The sequence below is a fragment of the Trichechus manatus genome, unplaced genomic scaffold (genome assembly GCF_000243295.1).
Source record: "Trichechus manatus latirostris isolate Lorelei unplaced genomic scaffold, TriManLat1.0 scaffold00002, whole genome shotgun sequence".
In the NCBI taxonomy this organism is placed as follows: Eukaryota; Metazoa; Chordata; class Mammalia; order Sirenia; family Trichechidae; genus Trichechus; species Trichechus manatus.
In genome coordinates this window covers 1,907,785-1,932,501 of record NW_004443938.1, presented here as the reverse complement: position 1 = coordinate 1,932,501, position 24,717 = coordinate 1,907,785, and the positions used below count along the sequence as shown (strand labels likewise).

At 50.1% G+C, this 24,717-nt stretch overlaps 1 protein-coding gene across 1 annotated transcript in view; it reads left to right on the top strand.

Moving 5' to 3' along the window:
• The window catches only part of DACT2 (dishevelled binding antagonist of beta catenin 2), a 66,270-nt gene extending 55,672 nt beyond the window's left edge, over positions 1-10,598 (top strand). Inside the window, exons 3-6 of the mRNA XM_004368934.1 lie at positions 1-27; positions 6,715-6,847; positions 7,448-7,711; positions 8,866-10,598. Coding sequence (XP_004368991.1) covers positions 1-27; positions 6,715-6,847; positions 7,448-7,711; positions 8,866-10,598 — 2,157 coding nt within the window. The remainder of the gene's footprint in view (positions 28-6,714; positions 6,848-7,447; positions 7,712-8,865) is intronic.
• Positions 10,599-24,717: the final 14,119 nt, after the last annotated feature.

Below are 24,717 nucleotides of genomic sequence, written 5' to 3'. Positions count from 1 at the left end.
GCGCTGGCCGCCCTCAAGGAGCAGCTGGTAAGGCCGGCACCGTCCCTCGGGTTCATGGTTTGCAAAAGCAGGGACTCTTCTACTTGGGGCGACTGCTGTGTGCTACCTGGCGTTCGGCTGTCTGCCGGATTGAGGCGCCACCCTTTTGGGGCTGGGGTGGAATGCAGCTTGGTGTAAAACTAAGTGGCTACGGGGGCGCGGGGCGCGGGATCCGGGGCTGCAGGTAACGACCCTCGGAGTGGCCAGAGGACGGGAAGCCCGCGGGGCAGTGCGGGGGCTCTACGCCCCGCCTGTGCCCACTCTGGGCCCCAGGGGCGTGTTTAGGATGTGCCTTCGTGTGTTTGCTTTGCAGTATTATCCAGATACAGTGCGTTCCACTGACCTCCTCCCGTGGGGCTCTGTCTACCTCGAATCCTTGTATCCTACCCTCTCCCTCCCCAGGCTCTGAAGTAACTGCGTTGGTCCAGGGACCACAGTGCCCGTGTGCAGGGCGAAGCCCTAGCTGCGCAGTAATGGGGAGGGCTGGGTGGGGTCACGTCGTTCTAACACAAAGTAAAGCAAGAGTCTGATGTAGGCTTCTTCAACATCAAGATGTAACCTGATCGGTAAAAAGAGGCGTGTCCTCTTTACCCAGGAGGTAAAACCGGCCCTTTTATGGTTTCTTTACTTTGAGTCTTTCTCAGCGGTTCTTGGGTTCTTGCGAATGCCGAGTCCTTTTTATAGGATGGAAGGTATTCTCCTTATTAGTCCGTGTATGATTTCCTTCCATCTATTGGAAGCAACTCAAAAGGTCTTATAGAACTGCAGTATTTCTTACAGGAAAAATAAAAATGCTGTTGAAAGACAGCGACCTGATTGAATTATCGTAACTCCGCTAAATCAAATTTATTTTTTTAACTGGAAGTTCAAGGCTGTGCTGTTTAAAAAGCGAGGCCATGGTCTTCTAGGGGAAGCAGCAGCTTTGCCCTGTTGAGCTTGGTCTTGTTACTGGTCCATTGCTTCTGGATTAAGGAATTCAGAACCCTCGAAGTCCAGGCCCAGAAGTGCTTCTGCTATTGTTAGGATTCCTGCTGTCTTCCCGTGTCACAGGGCAGAGGGATACACCTTGAGAGAGAAGGGGTCAGGGTACCATCTTTTCTCGCTTGTGATTCGTCTGGAATCAGCTGCTGCCATGTCCTGTATTTTCCCAACTTCCCTTAAGTTACTAAGTCATAACAACGTGTTCAGGTGATTGGTGTGTTTGTATCCTGCCTTCAGCGAGGCACACAATGGCCTGGGAGGGTGTGTCACACCTGTGTGACAGGAAGGCGCTGAGGAGAATTGTTCTGTGGAGCTGTGAGAATGCAGCTGATGATTTACTGGGCTTAAGTCATACGAATCAGGCTTGTGGGCACCAGCCTCTAATTACAAGTAGCCTTTTGGAAGAGAAGATGAAACGTGTTTTTTTGTTTAATTTTTTTTTCATTATGTGGGGGCCAGAAGGAACACGCAGGCTTTGTCTTGGAACTTTGTTCTCTGAGCAGATTATGTGATCAAAAGAGAGCAATAATTGAATTGGTGTGACATCAGCCCAGCATGTAACACTTTTACATTTTTCTTCCAGGGAAAAAAATCAGGAGTGATACTCACTCCTTAATGAAGAACACAATCAAAAGACTTTAATCTCTAGCCCTGGCATTACAAACCCCAGGAACCCCAGTTAACGTGGGTTTCCCTCCCCCTCCACGCAGGGTCAGCCTGGGTCCTGGATCAGGTGTGAAGACAGGAAGAACATTTATCTAACCCTTGACAGCGTTACCCCCCAGGACTTCTCAAGTGAAAATGAGCTTGAGTGTTTCTGGGGGTTTCACCTGTAATTGGGAAGCTGGAAGCGTTCATTGTATTAACACTTACCAGTGTGTGCTGCAGCTTTTTAATTGCGGTGTCTAAAGTCACACCAGAGAGTGTTTGTGGAATAAATACAGGGGTGGCTTCTACTGCTGTAGTCAGAGGGAGAGTGATCTGAGTATCTGTGATGTGCCTGTTCGCCGTTTCTGAGCTGGAGGAAGCTTCCAGGACCTCTGACCGAAGGGATGTGTTAGTGTTGGGGTGGCCCTGGCAGAACTGGTTGTGCCACGGGGGTGTCGGCATTTCCATTTCCTGAAGGATCCGCGTCCCCAGCAGCACTGGAGTGGAAAGGTTAGGCACCCGATCCAAGGCCTGAGCGGGGTCTGGGACACTCACCTTCACCAGCAGGGGTTCCTGCTGCGGCCAGCAGGGGTGCGGCTTGAGCGGAAGGGAGGGAGGGCTGAGCAGACCCTGCAGTGAAACTTTATCTCGGAGAATGCCCCGGTGGGTGGCTGGCTTTGCTGGCCGGGACTTGTTCTAAAGTGGCCCTGCACAGGAGTCTTCTCACTGACAGGAGCACGCCCAGGGCTGATCTGCTGTTGTCAGATCCCTGGAATCCCCTGGACCCGCATGGTGCTACGTATACATGGGGAAATGAGGGGAGGAAAGGCGGGGACTCCCAAGGTCCTGAAGCGGGAGAAGCACCCATAGGAGGGTGCTGGGCTGTCTGCAGCTCCGAGGCTTCTAATCTCTGGACTTGTCTGTGAGCTGGGGCCGTTTGCCAGGATTTCCTGTTTTCGACTTGCTGTTTTTAATTGCTGTCCAGTCGACCCCTATTCATGGCGACCCCGTGTGTGCAGAGTAGAACTGTACTCCATAGGGTTTTCAAGGCTGTGACCTTTTGGAAACAGATCACCAGGCCTTTCTTCTGAGGCACCTCTGGGTGGGTTCAAACTGCCAACCTTCCGGCCAATAGTCTAGCACTTAGCCATTTGCACCAGCCAGGGACTACCTTTTAAACTGAGTGGTAGAATTCACCCACCTGCAGGACAGAAGCACAAAGCCACAGAGTTCACACACAGAATGGTGTACATTCTTAGCTTTCAAGGAAAGAAAGGTCCTGTTCTCTTTTTTTTTTTTTTTTTTATTGTACTTCAGGTGAAGGCTTACAGAACAAATAGTTACTCATGAAATAGTAGTACGCATATTGTTTTTTGCCGTGGAGCCAACTGTGACTCATGGCAACCCCACGTGTGTCAAAGTAGAACTGTACTCCAGGGGGTTTTCAATAGCCTGTTTTTCAGACGTAGATTGCCAGACCTTTCTTCTGAGGTGCCTGTGGGTGGACTCAAACCTCCAACCTTTCAGTTAGCCGAGTATGTTCTCCGTTCCCACTACCTGAGGACTCCAGCGCTTTTGATGTCATCTCTGTAGTCTGAGATTTAAGGCGTTTATTGTTCCCTGTCCTCTGAATATACCAGAAGGGCTGTGAGAAGGCTGACGTGCAGAATCGTCCATGGGGAGCAGAAGGAAAGCAGGTGGAGATCCAGTCACTATGCTCTTATGGTATACAAAGTCAGTGTTTCCAAATGAGTAAGCTGAACGTTTGTTTTTAATGGCATCCCCTGGAGTAGAGCTTGTCAGACTTTCTGTGGTCCCTGAGCAGTGGGTTACAGTGCAGATTCCAGGTTGTTCCAGAGAGGCTAAGTTAATGGGTGTGGCGGGGCCCAGGAGCCTGCATGTCGTACCAGGCGATGGGACTCTCGCGGGAGCCTTAAGGTGGCTGTATGTCCACCAGGTCTGCTTACCCTCCCCTGGCGCTGGGGGCTGGGCCGAGGGAAGTGGTGGACAGGGAGAGCCACAACCAGCCTGCCCCCCACCGCGGGGACAGTCGGCTGGACCGCTGGAGCCAGCTGATGGCGTGGGCTTTCTCTGGAAAGACACACGGGTCAGACGGCCCTGTGGCTGGCTTTGGGCCAGCTGAGACTCAGTTTGGTTGCATAAAGTGACATTTGATGATTAGCAACAAGTTTGGTGCCGAGGAGGAGTTAGAGAAAAGTGCAGGACATCAACCCCGAGTAGGGGGAAGGAGCCCTGGTGGTGCAACGGCTGAGCACTCGGCTACTAAGTGAAAGGTTGATGGTTTGGACCCGCCCAACGGCTCCGTGGGAGAAAAGACCTGGCGATCTGCTTCCGTAAAGATTGTAGCCCAGTCAGGGGGCCCAGGAATCGCCTGGACGGCACCCAACGACAGCAACAGTGGGCAAGGGGAAAGGCTAATGAGAAGGGCATAACCTGTGGGTGGTGGACCCTGGGGTGTAATAAATAACCCGTGAGTACCTGGCGCCTGCTGTGCGCTCCGTTGGCTGTGACCATCAATCAGAAGCCTCCGCCTGAAGGACCGGCTGGCCAAACATTAATCACAGAGCAATTATTCCAGTGCAAACACAGGGGCCAGTTCTGGCTTTTTTTTTTTTTTTTTTTTTGGAAAGGGGGTTGGGGAGGGAGGAAAGAGGGGGAGAAGGGGCAGGGGGTCTAGAGACGTCTCCCATCATTTGGAGGGGAAGAGGTCAAATATATGCTTTTAAACACTAAAGCGGAAGGAAAAGTCATTTGCAGTAGAAATACTCAGCGGCCCCTTTGTTTGAACTCAGATGCCTTTTTTAGAGATGGTCATTGGAACTGGCCCTATCTTTCTGTGCTAGACGGGCCATCTTTTAGAAGCATTGTTCACTTGAGTTAACACTTGACCCTTCTACAAATGTGCGAGGTGGGAAAACTAATTAGGCTAGGCTGGGTGGTTCTGACTAGTATGTATATATTTTTTTAAAAAGTTGCTGTTAAGTCACGTCTGACTCATGGCGACCCTATGTATGTCAGAGTAGAACTGTGCTCCATAGGGTTTACAATGGCTGGTTTGTTGGAAGTAGATCACCAGGCCTTTCTTCCATGGCACCTCTGGGTAGACTCGAACCACCAACCTTGCAGTCAGCAGCCAAGCACTTAACCATTTGCGCCACCCAGGGACTCCTGTTAGTATGAAGTTTTGATTTAATTCAGAATGATTTTTGTCTTATGGCTTCAAGACTGTGTTACTGTGGGTGGTGGCCCGGAGACCCCTGAGTTGGGTCCTGGGGGACAAGGTGTGAGTTGTCCCCGATGCTCTGTCGTCACCCACAGCTGTGCTCCTTGTTGGAGCCTGAGCTGACCTCACCTGTTGTGATATTTGCTCATGTTGGAAAAATCCGTACAGAAGTAATTCTCTTATGAGCAGGGTATTATACTACCTACTCATTTCTTGTAGAGATTTGTCAGTTGTTTGAAATCACTGAAATAATTCCCCAACGCCCCAGAATTTAAAAAAATTTCCCATACATAAATTTGAAATACGATCTTTTTCATAAACGGGAAGGCCCACATCACTGCATTCATTCATTATTTACCTTCCACTTAACTGTTCATCAAAACAAGAAATGTCTGCAGCAGGCTTTGAAAACAGGTGAGGTTTCTCGTCGGAAGTCAGTGTTGACTGCACGCGGGGACGTGCTCGTTGGCCTGCATACATGTTGTACACACGTGTGCACGCACAGAGTGTAGTTAGTTGACGCTCGTACTAACCCGTTCTAGAGGTGAGGAGGCTGAGGCTAGGAGGAGGTGAGGCCGGCTGCTCATTAGCAGAGCTGAGGTGTGAACTTCTAAATCAGACCCTCCTGGCACATGTCCTAGGCCCTGGCAAACCCGGTGTTCATCGTCTCTTCCTCCCCTTTTCTGAGAATTCTGTTTCCCTGCTGTCTCTACCAGAACTGAGAACTAGTTGCCATCGAGTCAATTCTGACTCATGGCCGATTTTTTGGAAGTAGATTGCCAGGCCTTTGTTATGAGGCACCTCTGGGTGGACTCAAACCTCCAACCTTTCAGTCATCAGCTGAGTGCGTAACTGTTTGTGCCACCCATGGGATCCACCAGAACTTAGCGAAGCTCAGGATGTTCCTTGTGATGTAAGGGGGGTGTGACGGGGCGTGGGGGGAGTGCTGAGAACCTACCCAACCAAACCAAACGCATTGCCATCCCGTGGATTCCGACTCATAGTGACCCTGTAGGACAGAGTAGAACTGCCCCATAGGGTTTCCAGGGCAGGAAATCTTTAGGGGAGCAGACTGCCACATCTTTTTCCTGTGGAGCAGCTGGTGGGTTCAAACTGCTGACCTTTCGGTTAGCAGCTGAGAGCTTAACCACTGTGCTACCAGGACTCAAGAACCTACAGAAGGCTTCTTTTTTCTTTCCTGGAGACTTTCAGTGGTTAAGCGTTCAGCTGCTAACCAAAAGGTCAGCAGTTCTAATCCACCAGCTGCTTCTTGGAAACCCTGTGGGCAATTCTTCTCTGTTTGTAGGGTCGCTGTAGTTGGAATCGGCTTGACGGCAACGGGTTTTGTTTTTTTTTTTTTGGTGGGGAGACACTTTCTTATCCCCTGAAAAGTCAGAACGTAACTCTCCCCAGTGTCCCTAGACCATGCAGGACATGGGTAAGTGGGCATGGGAGATCAGATTCTTGCTGAGAGCCCCGAGCAAAGTAGAGGTGGAAGTGCTGCCCGTGGGCCTCCAGGGGGATGGGTGCCATTTCTGAGCTGATTTCACTCTCATAAGCTGTATTATTCTATGTCCTTGTAAAAACACATTGCGTGGGAAATTGTCAATTAAAAAAAACAAGAAGTGTGCAATTGGAGTGAGAATCCTGGCTGGGGTCAGTGACTCTAAGGAGGTGCGTTTTCCGTGGGCTTTTGAGATTTGAATCGCATTCAGAATGCAAACCTTGTCACCGCATTGAGTCTGGAGTTTTTATTTCTTCACTTTTACCACATTTTTATTTCCCTTTCTTTTGCTTTTTAGTCCCGTTTAAGGCAACAGGATTTGGGGCTGAAAACCCACCTGGACCAGCTGGACCAGCAGATCAGCGAGCTACAGCTGGATGTGTGCAAGGGCGCCAGCGAGCTGCCAGACAGCGACAGCCGGCCCAGCTCAGGTACCGGACCTGGCGCCCAGAGGACACAGCGCCTGCTGGACCCAGCATCCTGGAGACACAGGGGCCAGGTCCAGGGGATGGGACCCAGCATCCTAGAGACACAGGGGCCTGGTCCAGGGGATGGGACCCAGTGCCTCGGGACCGCAGAGGCCTAGTCCAGGGTAACCCAGAGCCCCGGGACCATGCAGGCCTGGTCCAGGGAATTAAATGGACTGTTTGCCAAGCAAAGGCATGGGAAATATTATGGAGCCTGGTTACCAGGTTCAGGGTGGTATCTGTCCACTGTTTATGGGGCTGACCACAGAGAGCTACAGAGAAGAATTCGGAAGCAGATCCAGATCCTGAGCCATCCCTGGGTTTTTACTGACGTCACCACGCAGCCTCACTTGGGGCCGTCCCCCTCCTCCGACTATGCCCTCCGCCACCTAGAAGACTGGGAAGATGGGGGTCCTGTGGGAGGGTGGGGGTCCTGTGGGAGGGGGGCATCCTGTGGGGAAACGGGGGCCCCGCGGGAGGATGGGGGTCCCGCGGGAGGGTGGGTCCTGCGGTGTGGTAGCTGTCTTGTTAGGACGCGCCCTGACCCCCCTGTCCACCACCCAGGCTTCTACGAGCTGAGTGACGCCGCCTCCTGCTCGCGCTCCACCTCCTGCGCCTCCGTCTGCAGCGAGTCCGTCTCCTCCTCCCGCGGCAGCCTGCTGCCCGGCGCCCAGCGCCCCACGGCCCGACTCGGGGAGTACCGGCCGCGGTCAGCCGACGAGACCACTGTGCACATGGCCCCCCCTCAGAGACCCCGCCTCGCGGAAGGCAGGGCGGAGGGCACCAGCGGGGCCTGGGGCAGGTTCAGACCCAGGCCCGTGTCCACAGGTAAGGGTCATGGGCAGAGGGGGAGCTTCGTCTCCAGCGTGAGTTGGTGGCCACGGGGGAACCAGGAACCAGGTGCCCTGGGTTGGGCCGACGGTGGACCCCATGTGTGTCAGGAGAGCTGTGCTCCATGGGGTTTCCAGGGGCTGGTTTTTGGGAAGTAGATTGTCAGGACTTCCTTCTGAGGCGCCTCGGGGTGGAGTCGAAGCTGCAGCCTTTCAGTCAGCAGACGAGTACATCAGCCGTTTGCACCAGCTGTAGAGTAGAACCCATTCAACACTGACGGTACAGACATGGAGGTGAAAATACCGGAAATGCAGACAAATACCACCTTAGATTTTGTGTTTTCGTTTTTTTTAGATGGTTTAAGAGTCAAACACCCACTTCTGTTCACTAGAGCAGAGCTACTCTAGTAGAAAGGATTTTTTCTTGTTAAGGTGGACATCAGAAAGTTAAAAAAAAAATCCGTTCAGCAGCCTGACTGATACTGTCGCCGTTTGGAACGTGGGCAGAATTGGCCGTGGACGAGGAGGGGTGGTTCAGCTAATGCTTGGATTCTAGGTGTTGGGGAGGAACCACTGGTTTTCTCTAGCCTGTCCCAAGAGGCCAAGATGTCAGTTTTCACCATGTTTTATCTGTCATCTGAGACCTGGTGTGTGACAGCCGTTTGGTCTTTGTTTGGCGGAAATCCCCATGTGGCCCCTCACAGCATCTGCGTGAGCACAGAAGAGGTTTCTCCTGTGACCACCGTCTGGAAACGCCGTGTGGCGCAGACGCGCGGTCCTGCCCACGCCTCGTAGTCCTGGGTGGAATGAGGGCCTTGACCCAGTCCGTCGAGAGCCTGCCGTTTATCTTTCACGAACGCACTGTCCTTAAAGGGTCGTGGTTGGCACCGCCTGGTGGGATTATGTGCCGGTGGGACGTCTTCCCCACAGACCTTCTGACGTGTAACCTCCGGGGTGGATGGCGGTTTGTGGGTGGCTTTCTGTGTCCCACCTTGAACAGGGGAGAGGTTTGCTGTCATAAAGCACGGAGTGAGCTTGTGCCTTAATTAAACAAATTAATTAGGAGTTCATTAAACTCGTAATTAATTACGCATTTAACATTGCATTATGTCCCTTCCACAACTTATTTATTTTACATTTTCTCTTTCCTAGGAGACCTTGAGAGGGTTGTGCCGACCGTGGTGGGGCCCCAGCGAGCGGGCACCGACGCCTGGTCCAGTTCCCCTCTCAGCCGTGGGGTCCCCATCCTGCCGCACGTGGTGGACCCCAAGTACCAGAGTGACCTCGTGTCTCGGAGCGGCAAAGAGGTGTACCCCTACCCCAGCCCCCTGCACGCAGTGGCCCTGCAGAGCCCCCTGTTCACCCTGACCGAGGAGACCCCACAGGCCGGCGGCAGCAGCAAGCCCCCCAGGAACCCCTCTCCTGGCTCCGTGGGTGTGAGCTCGATCCGGACCAGACCCATCCCCGAGGCTAGCCCTGCGGGCGCCTACATTAACAAGCTGCTGCGTGGGACTCGGGGCCGGGGAGGCCCCCTGAGGGGCGGCGTGGGTGAGCGGGCCACCCCCAGATGTGGGGCATCTTCAGCCCAGCAGGCATGCAGTGGACAGAGTGTGGCTCGGGAGGGTCGACTCGAGAAGCTGGTCTGCTCTCTGGACAACAAGGAGGTGGAAGGTGTGACTCAGATGGGGAGCACCCACGGGGGGAGCCCCACGCAGCCAGGATCCGTGTCCCTGGTGGACACCCAGCAGCCTGCTGGCCTTCCAGAAGATTCTGTGCCCTCAGAGAACTGCACCCTTGGGAAGACTGCCTGGGGCCCCCCTCTGCTGGAGCAGGAGCAGGATGCCCCCACCTGCCCCCAGGCCGGGCCGCCTCACCCCACCTCCCATTACTGGGATGACAAGGCCGACTTGCCCTGTGGGAAACGGGGAACCAAGAGCCCCTCTGTGCTCTGGGGACAGCTCGTCCACACCCCGTTTGCTGCCACCCCTGAAGCCTACCCCACGCGGCTGAAAACAGGCAGCCCCAGGGTCAAGGCCACGAAAGTCAAGCGGAGGACGAGCAACAGGGCGCTGCGGTTTGGTAGGGAGGGGCCGAGGTTCCCAGAGAGGCAGTGGGGGGCCCACCTGGTGCCCTGGCTGCCCGCAAAGTGGGAGCCTTCCCACAGGCCCCATGGGGATGGCCATCTCGGGGGAAGGGCGGCCATGGCCGGGGAGGCGCCGGGCCGGTCCTGCTCTGAGACCAGTCTCTACCCTGTGCGCTTCTTGGTGCCCCTGGTGGCAGCCCAGCGGGAGAGCCACCGCGCGTCCGCCCAGGCCCTGTACCCACTAGGCGCCGCCCCCCTCGGCATGGCGGCCGGCGGCTGGGCCAGGAGGAAGCAGCGCAGGTGGCTGTCCTCGGTGGAGATCTCGGCCAGGGCCCGCCCCGCCGGCCTCCCTGCCCACCCTGGCCTGGGGCTCCACAGGCCGCCGGGCAGGAGGGCAGAGGGTCCCCGGGGCAGGCCCCCGCTGTCCAGGCCGGGTCCCTGTGCCCGCGGCGAGTCCCAGCACTCTGAGTCCTCGGCTGAGTGCGCCTCCGTCCTCCACTCCACCATTGCCGAGACTAGTGAGGACGAGGGCGACAGCGACCACACCGCCAACCGGTTTGGGGATGGGGAGTCCAGCGACAGCGAGGCCGAGACGGGCTGTAGCTTGGCGCCGGGCCAGGGTACGGCCGGGCCAGGGGAGCCCACGAGGCCTCCACCAGCTGCCCCACAGCTGCTACGAGCCAGCTCTGGGCCGAGGCCATCCCCGGGGCCCAGACTGTGCCATGTGAAGGCCTCCAGAGCCCTGAAGAAGAAGATCCGCAGGTTCCAGCCTGCCTCGCTCCGAGTCATGACCATGGTGTGAACCCAGGGGTGGCCTCCACCCACCTGCCGCACCTGGGGACGGGGGCAGCCGGTGTTCCAAACGAGATAGACACTCCCAGTGCACCTGACCACCTCGATAGACACAAGGGGCTTCCCACTGTCCACGACTGCACAAGGAACCACCACCTCCACAGACACGGGGGCTTCCCACCACCTCCATAGACACGGGGGCTTCCCACCACCTCCATAGACGCGGGGGCTTCCCACCACCTCCATAGACACGACTTCCCACCGTCAATGACTTCGCAAGGAGCTACTTGTTCAGCTTTTTCAGCTCTTTATGCAGATCTGTGTTTCTGTGTCACCTTGCCAATTGCCTTTGTCCTCCAAAATCTCGCTTGCAAAAGGACCACTTCAAGGGAGGTGACGGAACAGCCCCGGGCTCGGCCCACAGGCTGGGAGCTGTGTGGGCAGAGATTTCATTTGGAACCTGCACATTTCGGATTTTACAGGCCACCGAAGCCCCTTCCCAAGACAAACCCTCCCGTTACCGCTGGTCCTGGCTTCTGTGCATCGTCACCAGCATCCGAGCGCTGGCCAGGTGCACCTCGCCCACTCCAGCCGTGGGTGAGTCCCGACCCTCCCACCCATGCCTTCCAAAGAGGAGTGCAGTTACAAGGCTCTGTGTTGGAAACGATTTGAAAGTAAACTCCCATGTTGCGCTATCGTGAATAAACACCCAAATCATGCCGTTATCTTCCCAAATAAAAGCAAAGCATTTTCTTTCTCCTTTGTTCTGCTTCCTCTCGTTTCCCTAACGTTGGGGCGTTCTTCCCCTGAGGTGGGAAATCACTTCTTATCACACAGCCTGGACTCTGGTTTCAGAACGGTAAGTCGAGCATAAAGTGTGCTCAGCTTACTTTGGTCTGTATTTTTTCAAAGAAAAATCCCCTCATTGTGGTGGGGTTTGCAGTTACCTGCCTGTTGAGTGCCGCTACAGCTTCCGTCCTCAAGCAGCTTTCCCTGAGCGATTCCCAGGCTTCTCCAGGCTCCTTAATGCTGAGAGGAGGAGAAAGGGGGAGTGGGTGGGCTCTGAGGTCAAGAGCCGTTACCCCGTGGGGCCGTCTGGGGGATGTTCCGGAACCTTCGCGCTAAGGCATGGTTGGCAGGCTCATTCAGAGGGCAAACTGAAAAGAAACCCGATTGAAAATACGGGTAGATTTTATACTAAGCGTCACAGTAGTTAAATGTTCACGTAACGATTGGCTGGTTTCAGGGTGCAGTATAAAGGGATAAACATTTTTTGGAGAATTAGCCTTTTTGAACAAAGCAGTTGTCCTCTGAGGTGAGTGGGGAAGCTGAGGTTTCTGAAGGTAGACTGAGAAGGCTGTAGCTTCTTTCTGGGCAAAGGAGTTTGAACTCAGGCATTGCAAGGGGCCAGAGCTAGTGCTGAAATGCAAACATTCCTTCGCTTCTGGACAGAATTGCCATCTTTCCTTAATGGGACCTGCTCACCAGCAAAACAAATGCAGTCTCTTTCAGCTTTTTAAAGGCAGCATTGGAATTTAAAGGAATATTCAAACCCACACATTATTGGGGTTTAATTGTACAAGGAAGGAGCCCTGGTGGCACAATGGTTAAGTGCTCAGCTGTTAACCAAAGGTTGGTAGTTCAAACCCACCAGCCGCTCTGCGGGAGAAGAGACCTGGCGTTCTGCTCCCATAAAGATTACTGTCTGGGAAACCCTAAGGGGCAGTTCTGCTCTGTCATACAGGGTCGCTAGGAGTCGGAGTTACTCCATAGCACACAGCAACATTGTACAAGGAGTCCCTGGGTGTGTAAATGGTTAAACAGTTAAGCCTGGCAACTTACTTCCAAAACTAGGCTGCTGAAAACCTTGTGGAGCACAGTTCTACCCTGATGCACGTGGGGTTGCCATGAGTTGGAGTCAACAGCGAGGAAAGAAGCTTCTTGCCTTCAGTGCCTGCTCGTTCTTGACCTGAAGCCCTCTCTCCTCACCTGGGTTTCTGGGGGTACTGCTACCAGGGCGGCTTCTCAAAATGGGGGCTTCACCCACCGACATTGCAACCCCTTCCTTTGCATACGGGTGTGCTCTTCAACCTAACGCAGTGAGTGTTTGGCTGGTGCAGCTACACAAAGGTGCTTTGAGTTCAGGTGAGTTGAGGTAGCAGCTCCTCCGGCGGCGGCTCTTTGGCCTGGAGCAGAGAGGGCACTACCGTCAGGAGGAAGCCTGCAAATGAGGAAGGATTATGGAAGCTATTCCGCCAGGAGGCTGGCCATCCAGAAACGGGCAGATCCGGGATCCCACAGCATGCTGATGATCACCAGACTGTTTCTGAGAGGAAGGAACCACTGCTCGGCCTTCCTAGGGCATCTGAATGGCATTTTGGGGATAGAAGTGGAGAGGGAGTTAAACGCCCTGCTCCTGGAAGGAGAGCAGGGCTGAGGAACACTCAGATTGCTGAGCCATCTGGCTGCTGACTATGGCTATGAGAACAGAGCCCAGAAATGGTAGGCAAACCAGCTAATCGATAAACTAAGGAGAACTCTGAATTACTATGTAATGGAGCCAGGAGCAGTCTTTTGTTGTGAGGTACCATCAAGTCAGTTCCCACTCATAGCGACAGAACGAAACACCGCCCTGTCCTGCGCCATCCTCACAATCATTATGGTTGAGCCCATTGCTGCAGCCACTGTGTCAATCCATCTCATCGATGGTCTTCCTCTTTGTTGGCCCTCTACCAAGCATGATGTCCTTCTCCAGGGACTGATCCCACTTGGAACATGTCCAAAGTATGTGAGACATAGTCTCACCATCCTTGCTTCTAAGGAGCATTCTGGTTGTACTTCTTCCAAAACAGATTTGTTCATTCTTCTGGCAGTCCATGGTATATTCCGTATTCTTCACCAACACCACAATTCAAAGGCATCAATTCTTCTTTGGTCTTCCTTATTCATTGTTGTTATTCCTTATGCATATGATGCGATTGAAAACACCATGGCTTGGGTCAGGCGCACCTTAGTCTTCAAGGTGCCATCTTTGCTTTTCAACCCTTTCAAGAGGGCTTTTGCAGCAGATTTGCCCAATGCAGTGCATGATTTTATTTCTTGACTGCTGCTTCCGTGGGCGTTGATTGTGGATCCAAGGAAAATGAAATTCTTAACCACCTCAATCTTTTCTCCTTTTATCATGATGTTGTTTATTGGTCCACTTGCGAGGATTTTGGTTGTCTTTATGTTGAGGTGTAATCCGTACTGAAGGCTGTGGTCTTTGATCTTCATCAGTAAATGGTTCAAGCCCTCTTCCCTTTCAGCAAGCAAGGCTGTGTCATCTGCATAACGCAGGTTGTTAATGAGTCTTCATCCAATCCTGATGTCATGCTCTTCTTCATAGAGTCCAGCTTCTCTGGTTATTTGCTCAATGTACACGTTGAATAAGTACGGTGAAAGGATACAATCCTGACTCACACCTTTCCTGACTTTAAACCATGCAGTATCCCCTTGTTCTGCTCCAATGACTGCCTCTTGATCTGTGTACAGGTTCTTCACGAGCACAAGTGTGCTGGAATCCCCATGCTTAGGGGCATTCCTGGGGGGGTACAAAGCACGTCCTCTGCCTTTAAAGAGCTTACACAGAGAAGCAACAATAATTTGGGTAAAACAATTAGGATAAAAAAAAATAACTTGAATGCAAGCATCTGTTGAACCCATATATAAAATACACATATACATATATCATTTTTTTAAACAATACAAGAAAGCATGTAATTAAGGAACAAATCGTAGCTGTCTCTCTCCAGCATTTTTCAACAAGTAACATGTTTACCCAGGGACGTTTTTTGTGTTTCTCCACTATATCAAAAAGTATAATTTATGTTGGATTTTATTTATTGTGGTAAAATATATCTAACATAAAATTTGCCATTTTAACCATTTTTAAGTCTGCAATTGAGTGACATCGACTACGTTCATCGCATTGTGCAGCCGACACCACTGCCTGTTCCTAAAATGTTTTATTGTCCCAAAAACAGGATCTCAGCACCCATCGGGCGGTAACTCCCCGTCCCCCTCGGCACCCGTCGGGCGGTGACCCCCCGTCGCCCTCGGCACCCGTCGGGCGGTGACCCCCCGTCGCCCTCGGCACCCGTCGGGCGGTGACCCCCCGTCCCCCTCGGCACCCGTCGGGCGGTGACCCCCCGTCCCCCTCGGCACCCGTCGGGCGGTAACTGCCCGTCCCCCGCCCCAGCCCCTGGCACCCTCTAATCTACTTCCCGTCTCCATGAATTTCCTCTACCAGATCTGTCCTGTCAGCGGGGTCATGTAATACCTGTCGTTTTGTGTCTGACTTTTTCACCTCACATGTTTGTAAGGTTCACCCACACTGTTCTCCACCGCGGCTGTACCGTCTTACACGCCCCCCAGCAGTGGGTGTGGATTCCTGTTTCTCCACGTTTGCTTTCGTGGAGGTTGTTTCGATAACAGCCATCCTAGCGGTGCGCAGGGATAGCTCCTTGTGGTTCTGATGTTCATTTCCCTGCTGACTAGTGACGTTGAGCATCTGGTCATGTGCCTGTCGGACATTGGTATAACTTCTTTTGAGAAATGTCTGTTCAAGCCCTCTGCCTAATTTGTAAATGGCTTGCTTGTTCTGGAGCATTTTCACGAGCATACTAAGTGGGAAATAAGAGATCATCCTAGACACTCGGGCACTCATCCCGAGGCCGTTCCATTCCCTTTGTATTTCCAGAGCAGAAACCGGGAAAAGCTGAGAGAGAAGAGGGTGAATTTAGAAATAAGACTTAGGGTTGTAGAAAAGAGAAACTTATACATACCACTTTTTTTTCTCATTTAATGCATCATTTTTTCTTATGACCAGGAGGGTAGCTGGGGGACTAAGGAAAAGTCAAGCCAATTTGCTCATCCAGCCCACCTTACGTACGGAGAACCTGACGTGTTCTAGCAGCTGTGCTCAGTGCTATGCGTGGAAAGAAGAAAGGGCAGCGTACCAGCGCTCTAGAAGCTTGGTCTAGTCGGAGAAATCTGCAAATAAGCAATGATAACATAATCGCGCTCTATGGTTGCTGGGATGCTAAACAGGTTTTAGCGAGGCTTCCAGACTAAGACAGACTCAGAAGAAAGGCCTGGTGATCTACTTCTGGAAATCAGCCAGTGAAAACCCTGTGGATCGCAATGGTCCGATCAGCAACTGACCGTGGGGATGGCACAGGACCGGGCATCAACTCTTCTCTTGTGTGTGGGGTCCCCGGGAGTCAAAGCCAACACCGTACCAGCTAACAACAGCAACAACAAGGAGGCTGTGTACTGAGGGCAGGGGCCCCAGAGGACGCAGAGTGAAGCGGCTGTTAGGAGAAGAATCAGAGAGCGCAGGGGAGGGGCTGGGCTGGAGCTGGGCTGGGTAAGGGGAGAGGGGAAGGGCAGCGGAGGAAGGCTCAGTGAAGGGAAGGAGAGGCATGCCTGGAGGAGGAGAGAGGGGCACGGGCTACAGGGAGAGAGCCCTTCTGCAGAACAGGCGTGGGAGTGAGGCAGACAATGGGTGGAGCCATGGTTCACAAGGAGCCTTGAAGGTCATCCGGCAGAGGTCAGATGCCAGCCAGTGTGGAGAAGGGAGCTGCTGAAGACCTGGAGCAGGGCGAGCGTGCAGATGCTGATTATAGAAAGACCCTTGGCCGGCTGTGTTCAAGTGTGACAGATAAGAAACCAGAGAACCAGCTGGGAGGCTGGGGTCCCAGAGGGGGACCCGACCCAGGGGTGTGGCACTGGGGACAAGCCAAGATGAGAGGTATCTAGGCTGTGCCCTCAGGCGGGGATAAGTCAGTAACTCAAGGCACATTCGTGGTTTTGGAAATCCTTCGCCTCTTGAAAAAGGCACCACAAGCAACACAGGACGCAAAGGAACTGAAGATTTTTTCAACGTGACTTATTTGTCCTCAATAAGAAATAAGGATCCTTGGAGCCCTGGTGGCACAGTCGTTAAGAGCTCGGCTGCTAACCAAGAGGTCAGCAGTTCGAATCCGCCAGCCACTCCTTCAAAACCCTGTGGGATAGTTCTGCTGTGTCCTATAGGGTCGCTATGAGTCAAAATCGACTAGACAGCAATGGGTTTGGTTTTGGTTATTGAAGTAAGAGTATATAATTATAGAAATAAGACTATCCTTGTAGGAATAAGAATGCTCTAATCAGTCTTTATTTTTATTTTCTCTTTAGTTTTACTTTATTTTCCTTTCAGCCAGGGACAAAATGCACACCAGGGCAAAACACGAACCGTTCATGTCAGTGTACCTAACTTCGTTTTCCTTAAGAATGATTTTTTTCCTAGCTTCATGCCTTTGTCTCATTTGGGGTCACATTTTGGAATTTTAGGTTTCAGTTCCTCGACTTTAAATTCTGAGTGACATACTCTGCATCCTGGGGTGAAGTGATGGTGCATGCCGCGTCCGATTCGGAGCCAAGTGGAATCAGTCACCGCTAACGTCACAGCCTCCCTCTAACTTAGACGCCCTCCTGGGCCTCATCAGAGCTTGAAGTTGCAACTTAAATCCATTCTGATGTCAAATGACAGATTCTGGAGTTGAATTATAAAAATCGTAACAAAGATTTCATTTTAGAGTAAACCCAGTTGCTGCAGCAAGGAAGCCTGGGACTCCAGGAAGACACCAAAGACTTCATTTTGAGAAAGACAGCTGTCTCCTACACGAGGTTTTGAGGAAGTTAGCTGGGAAGAAGGGAGGTTCTGGAAAGGTGTCAGCTAAGCCAAGATGGTTCCTTTAGAAGGGGGACACGTGTGTGACTCGGCCACACATCCTTCTTTCTTCGGTCATAGGTGCAGGTTCTTGGTTTTACTACGATGAAACCTCAAGAGAAGGTGGGTTTGGAAAATGCCAGTTAAGGAAGGTTTTCAGGTGGAAGCAGCTGGGGCTGGTCTGCACGGGCCATGACCATTTCTGGTGGACTCTGACAATCTCCTCACCAGTGACAAGAACACCAATAGTGAAGATGTTGTTGTCGAGTCGACTCTTGACTCCTGGCAGCCCCATGTGTGCAGAGTAGAACTGCTCCATAGGGTAGGGTTTTCAAGGCTGTGACCTTTCAGAAGCAGATCACCAGGCCTTTCTTCTGAGGAACTTCTGGGTGGGTTCAAACCACCAACCTTTTGCTTAGTGGTTGAGTGCTTATCGTTTGCACCACCTAGGACCCCTGGCAGATATTTTAATTCTTACCAGACCAGCTGCCATCAGGTCTACCGCAACTCCGGGGACACCAGGTGCTCCACAAGGTCTTCAATGGCTGATTTTTCAGAAGCAGGTTGCTAGGCCTTTCTTCTGAGGCGCCTTTGGGTGAATTCCAACCTCCAGCCTTTTGGTTAGCAGTTTGCACCACGTGAAAAAGAGAGAGCACGTGTTGGGATTTGGCAGCGCACAGTGCAGTGCTGGGTCACCTGTGCGCCAGGCCATCTTTCTCCCGATGGCCCAATCAAGGGGAAACAGGCCGTCTTGTGATGAAGGACGCAGCTGTCTTTACTCCTGTAATGCTTGGACCTGCACGCTCACCTTTCTTGTTACGGTGCTGAGACGGACCCTCAGCAGGACAGAAGAGGCCCCCACCCCCGTGGCTCCAATCCCTCTGTGCCGACCCGTCGTGCAGGAAAAGGAAACGAAGCCTCCCCAGTTCTTTGAACCCCTGTGGCACCTCCCGTGCGTTAGTCTTAGGAAAACACATCAGCAGCAGTGCTTGGAGGTTTGAATAGAAGGCAGCCTTCCAGCCCGCTGGGTCCTGGAGCTAAAAGAATGTGTAGATTCCTCCTCCCTTCATCAGGGTCTGTATGGGACTCCTGGTCATTGCAGAAATAACTGCATTAACCATCTTTTAAGCACTTAGTGCTCGTTGTTGCTTTTAGACTACTCATTCTCCACCATCAGTCACTGAAGTGGACTGAACTCTATAGAAATTCCTACAACAATGGCTTAAGTTTAATTTTGAAACAAGCTGTTGTAAAACCATTGAAATACAGCAGTCTTCAGAATTTTTATGTCAGAAACATAACATGTGGATAATACATTGTGGAAGCCACCCCAATGTGCTTATGGGTTGACAGGTTTTGAACTCATTTCGCAAAAGGTGTGCTGCAAATAGATTGCGGCTTGGGATTACCCATCTACGTAATTTACTTGACTATGTGAAACAAAATGTGTGTTTTCCAGCTCCAGCAATGACCCTCATGACCTTGCAGAAGGCATTCCACCTCACTCCACCAAGTTTCAAAATTAAAATAATGAGAATAATAGTTCCTGGAGTAGAATAGCATTTAGATTTTATTTATGTTTAATTATTGGCATCAGACACCTTTTAATTTTGTCAAAGTTCGAACCATTCAAAACAGGAAGTTTTAGAATCAGAACTCAGCAGAGCTACAGAGTGTGGTTGTACTCAAAACTGTTATTGAGGTGCTCGTAAGGGTTCATCTCAAAAAGATCATCGATGATTAGGAAAACTGATGGAAAATATGTACAAGAAATGGAAAGTCCACCTGTATATACCCACAACAATTTATGCTGAGGCTGTAGGCATCTTCATCTGCTAACAGCCAGAATGCACCTTGGAAGCAAGGATGGCGAGACTTCATCTCCCACACTTTGGACACATTATCAGGAGGGACCAGTCTCTGGAGAAGGACGTCATGCTTGGTAAAGTAGAGGGTCAGTGAAAAAGAGGAAAACCCTCAACGAGATGGATTGACACAATGGCTGCAACAATGGGCTCAAACACAGCGAAGATTGTGAGGATGGTGCATTCTGTTATATATAAGGTCGCTATGAGTTCGAACCGACTTCTCGACACCTAACAACTGTATTCGCTGAGGGATTTGAGGTAACGTTAGGAATCCTTTTAATATTAAAGAGTGTACTTTTACATGTAATTTGGGGAAAAGCATAGTTTATTAAAGGATTCTCAGGGGCCTTTGGTTGAGTGCATGTCAACGGTTTGGGTTAAGAAAGGTATTAATTAACTGTGAGATGGATAGCAGAGTCGTTAACGGCTGACATGTATTATCTACTATTTATTTTTAACAAGCATAGATGATTAATAGTTAATATTTACTGAGCACTTGTACCAAGTATCTCTTCAAAAGTCTTCTGTGATGCTCCCATAATCCCGAGAGCTATGTATGGTAAAGGAGCCTCGGTGGAACAACGGTGAAGCACTCGGCTGCTAACAGAAAGGGGGGTGTTGGAACCTGCCCAGCATCTCTGCTGGAGAAAGACCTGGCCATCTGCTCCTTAAAGATCACAGCCTGAAAAACCCTATGGGGCCGTCCTACTCCGTCACGTGGGGTCACCATGAGTCAGAATCAGCTCGATGGCAACGAACAACAAATACATGGAAGGAATGTTAGATCTGTACAGTATTCGAAAGCTAAAGGAACTAAAGCCGACGTGAACAGGTGGATTGTTTAAGGTTACCCAGGTAGCGTGTGGCAGTGTCGAGAGTTAAATGAAGGCCGGCTGATTTCAGAAACCACTCTCTGGTTCAAGATCACAGCTCCTAGTGGGATGATAAACTTCTTTAAGGCGTGGCCTTGCTGTATTTATATTTGCATCTCGGTAGCTATGATAAACCCCCTTTCCATCGAGTCGGTTTTGATTCTATAAGACATAGTAAAACTATGTAGTACATAGTACTACATAGTAGGACATAGCGACCCTACAGGACAGAGTAGAACTGCCCCATAGGGTTTCCAAGGCGCGGCTGGTGAATTCGAACTGCCAACCCTTTGGTTAGCAGCCTGATCTCTTAACGAGTGTGCCACCAGGGCTCCAGGATAACTATGATGTTGTTGTTGTTGTTAGGTGCCTTCTGGTCAGTTTTGACTCATAGCGACCCTACGTACAACAGAAGGAAACACTGCCCGGTCCTGAGCCATCCTCATGATCATTGTTATGCTTGAGTCCATTGTTGCAGCCACTGTGGCAATCCATCTTGTTGAAGGTCTTCTTTTTCACTGACCCTCTGCTTTACCAAGCATAACGTCCTTCTCCAGGGGCTGGCCCCTCCTGATAACTTGTCCAACACATATGAGACAAAGTCGTGTCATCCTCCCTTCTAAGAAGCATTCTGGCTGTACTTCTTCCAAGACAGATTTGTTTGTTCTTCTGGCAGTCCATGATATATTCAATATTGTTTGCCAACATCACTATTCAAAAGTATCAGTTCTTCTTCAGTCTTCCTTACTCATCATCCAGCTTTCGCATGTGTATGAGGCGATTGAAATCACCATGGCTTGGGTCAGGCACACCTTAGTCTTCAAGGTGACATCTTTGCTTTCCAACACTTTGAAGAGGTCTTTTGCAGCAGATTGAATTGAAACATAGGAGTCCTTATAAACTGGAAACTAATTCTCAGTTGTAAGTTACAGGTGTTGCAAATATCGTTTCCCCAGCTGTTGTTAGGTGCTGTCAAGTTGGTTCCCACTCACAATGACCTTATGTACAAGAGAACAAAACACTGCCCACTCACAGTGACCCTATATACAAGAGTACAAAACACTGCCCGGTCCTTCGCCATCCTCACAATCGTTGCTACCTTTCAGCCCATTGTTTCAGCCGCTGTGTCAGTCCACCTTGTTTAGGGTCTTCCTCTTTTTCACTGACCTTCTTGATTACCAAGCATGATGTCCTTCTCCGGGGACTGGTCCCTCCTGATATCATGTCCAGAGTATATGAGATGAAGTCTCGCCATCCCCGCTTCTAAAGAGCACTCTAGCTGTACTTCTTCCAAGATAAATTTGTTTGTTCGTCTAGCAGTCCCTGGTACATTCAATATTCTTTGCCAACTCCATAATTTGAAGGCATCAGTTCTTCTCTGGTCTTCCTTATTCACTGTCCAGCTTTCGCATGCATATGAGGTGATTGAAAATACCATGGCTTGGGTCAGGCGCAGCTTAGTCCTTAAAGTGACTTTTAGTCCCTGGCTGTGGCTTGTCTTCTGACATTTTTTATGGTGTCAGAATCCACTCGACAGCAACTAGCAACAACATGGGGTTTTTGTTACACACAAGGTTTTATTTCAGTTCAGTCAAATTTATGAATCTTTCATTTATGGTTTGTGGATTTTTAAAAATCATATTCATAGGATTCTCTTTAGTCTGATATTATACACATATTTATTTTTATTTAGAGTCTTAAATGTTTGCCTTTCAAATACAGCTCTATCATCCATTGGTTTTTATATTTGTGTGTATGCGGAAGCATTCTACTTTGGTTTTTCCATATGCACAACCAATCGACTTAACATCACTAACGGGTTAATCCAGTCTTCCTACTGGGCTGTCCTGCCACCTGTCCTACACTGAGTATACGGACGTGCAGGATTTCTTTCTGGAGGGAGTCCCTGATGGTGCAAGCTGTTAATGCACTTGCTCTTCACTGAAACGTTGGAGGTTCAAATCCACCCAGAGTTGCCTGGGCAGAGAGACCTGGTGATCTACTTCTGAAAAATCAGTCATTGAAAACCCTCTGGTGCCCAGTTCTACTCTGACACATGTGGGGTTTTAGGGAGTCAGGGCAGACTTGATGGCAACTAGTACTGGTACTTTCTGGGGGGCTACCTATCCTATTTTATTGTTTATTTTTCCATCCTCCCAGGACCACGTGAACAAATTTCACAGCTTTTAACAAGTCTTGATATCCGCTACAGGTCAAAGATTTCGACTGTTCTTCTTCAAAGTTGTCTTCATCATTTGAGGATCTTATACTTGCATATGAATCATAGGGTCATCTTATCAACTTCTGCAAAAAACCTTTTCTGGATTTCAGTGGAATTGAAATTGCATTTAATTGATAGTTTTTTGGGGGAAGTACTGCCATCTTTGGGATAACAAGTCTTCCTCTGAATATTTATGTGGATCTATTTTATGTATCTCAGAAAATTGTAAATTCTCTTAGTTTTGTCCAATTTTTGTTAACTTAGTCCCTTTATACTTTTTGTATTATAAATGGAATTTTAAGTTATATTTTCTAGTTTTTTGATACCTGCATATGTGTGTATGTTTTTGTGTGTGTGCATATATGCAAATATGTTTATTAGTTTTGTATCCAGCAACCTTATTTAACTCTCTTACTAGTTTTAAGAGTTTGTGTGTGGCTTTTCTTGGATTTTCAGGGTACATAATCAAAGCAGTGAGAGTGTTTGTTTGAACCCCATAAATAACACTTCTCTTTCCTGTCCAGGTTCTGAAGCAACTGAAAAAGAAGTAAAAAATCAAGTAGCCAAAGATCATGAGATCAGATCTATTTAAGAACGTTGATATTAGAGAATGTATCATGTTTGGAGACGAGTGGACTGCCTAACAGTGAGCCTACAATTAATAGACTTACCACCTAATAATCAGAAGCACTGGACTGCTCCCTTGGTATCAGGGACTTGCCACTCTGCTGCCCACGTGGCTTGGGAAAAGGAAGAGACGTGTTCTCTGGGACAAGCTGACAACCAAAGGAAAAGAGGGGGAGGGGCAGAGCTACAGGCAGGACAAGGGTACTTTTAAATGTACCAAAACAGGGCTAAAACTTTCTCCTTTTTCTACGGTCTCTCTCTCTTGACTTGTCGTGACAGTTTTGTTTTTGTTTTGCTATTTAATGTCATTCCAAGTAAAGAAAAATTTAAATCTTCAGTTATAGGCATGAACTTTACCATTTATCTTTACATTATGCAATGCCAGTTTCGAAGACAAGTCCATGAGCATTTAACTCATGCGTGGAGTCACTGAAATGACACAGTTTGTTTTCTGTAGCTGGTGGACACATATGCATTTCATTGTTACCAGGGCAGTGGAGACACAGCCTAAAACTAACTCAGCTGCTTTATTTCCCCTCTTGATACCCTCACATTCTCCCCACACCGTCTCCCTTCAGCTCCCTGATGAGTAAGGAAGGACGGAAGGGAAAAGAAACTACGTGCTGTCATCTTCCCCTTCCCTCTGTGTCATCGTTTTCGTGTAGGTTGGCTAAGGCAGGGAGGTGATGTGAGTCAGGATTTTCCAGAGGAACAGAACTGGGAGGATCTCTATCTGTGTATCCATGTAGCTATATGGCAGTCCCTGGGTGGTACAGATAAGCGCTTGGCTACTAGCTGAAAGGTTGGTGGTTCAAACCCACTCAGAGGTGCCTTGGAAGACAGGCCTGGTGATCTGCTTCTGAAAGGTCACAGCCTTGAAAAATCTATGGAGCAGTTCTACTCTGCACACATGGAGGTCCCCCTAAGTCAGGGCTGACCCGACAGCAACTAACAAAAGCAACATATATCTATATATTGAGAGATTTATTTTAAGGAATTGGCTCAAATGATTGTAGGGGCCATCAAATCTAAAATCCATAGAGCAAGCCGACAGGATTTCTGTGTTATTCTTGAGGGGGAATTCCTCTAGGAAACCTTAGTTTTTGCTCTTCAGGCCTTCAACTGATTGGACGAAGCCCACCCGCAATGTCAAGAGTGATCTTTACTGAGAGTCAACCGACTGTAAGTGTTAACCACATCTACAAAATATCATCACAGCTACACATAGACTAGGGCTTGAATAGATAACTGGGCACCCGAACCTAGCCAAGTTGACACATAAATTACCATTGCAATGAGTAAGAAAGGATATGACGGGTTCTTGGTTGTTTGTATTTCCCAGAATGCCATTGATTTCTTTCTGGGTCTGATATAAGTTCTGGTTCCAGTGGAAAGCATGGTTTCTGGGGATGACTGCCTTGGCTCAGTCACAGATGTAACATGAGCCTCACTGAGCTCCCACATATGTGAGTCCGCTAGAATTCTGTGCTCATGGGCATCCCAGACTCTACATGAGAATGAGCCGCTGGGAATAGCAAACTCACAGGCTTCATAGTCCCAGCAGACTTCAATTACAGAACACGAGTTGAAAGAAAAAGTTACTGAGAACTTCAAGATGGCAACAGCAGAACATTGACCAAGCATGGGGCCATCTGCTGGACAGGTGGTAAGCCCATAAAGCTGGTCCTGGCTACAGGTCCAGTCTCTCCTTCCAACTTCACCAACAACCTAACACCCCACCTCCCCTAGAGTAAGTGGGTGTGGAGACCATGAAGAAATGTTTAGAAAGG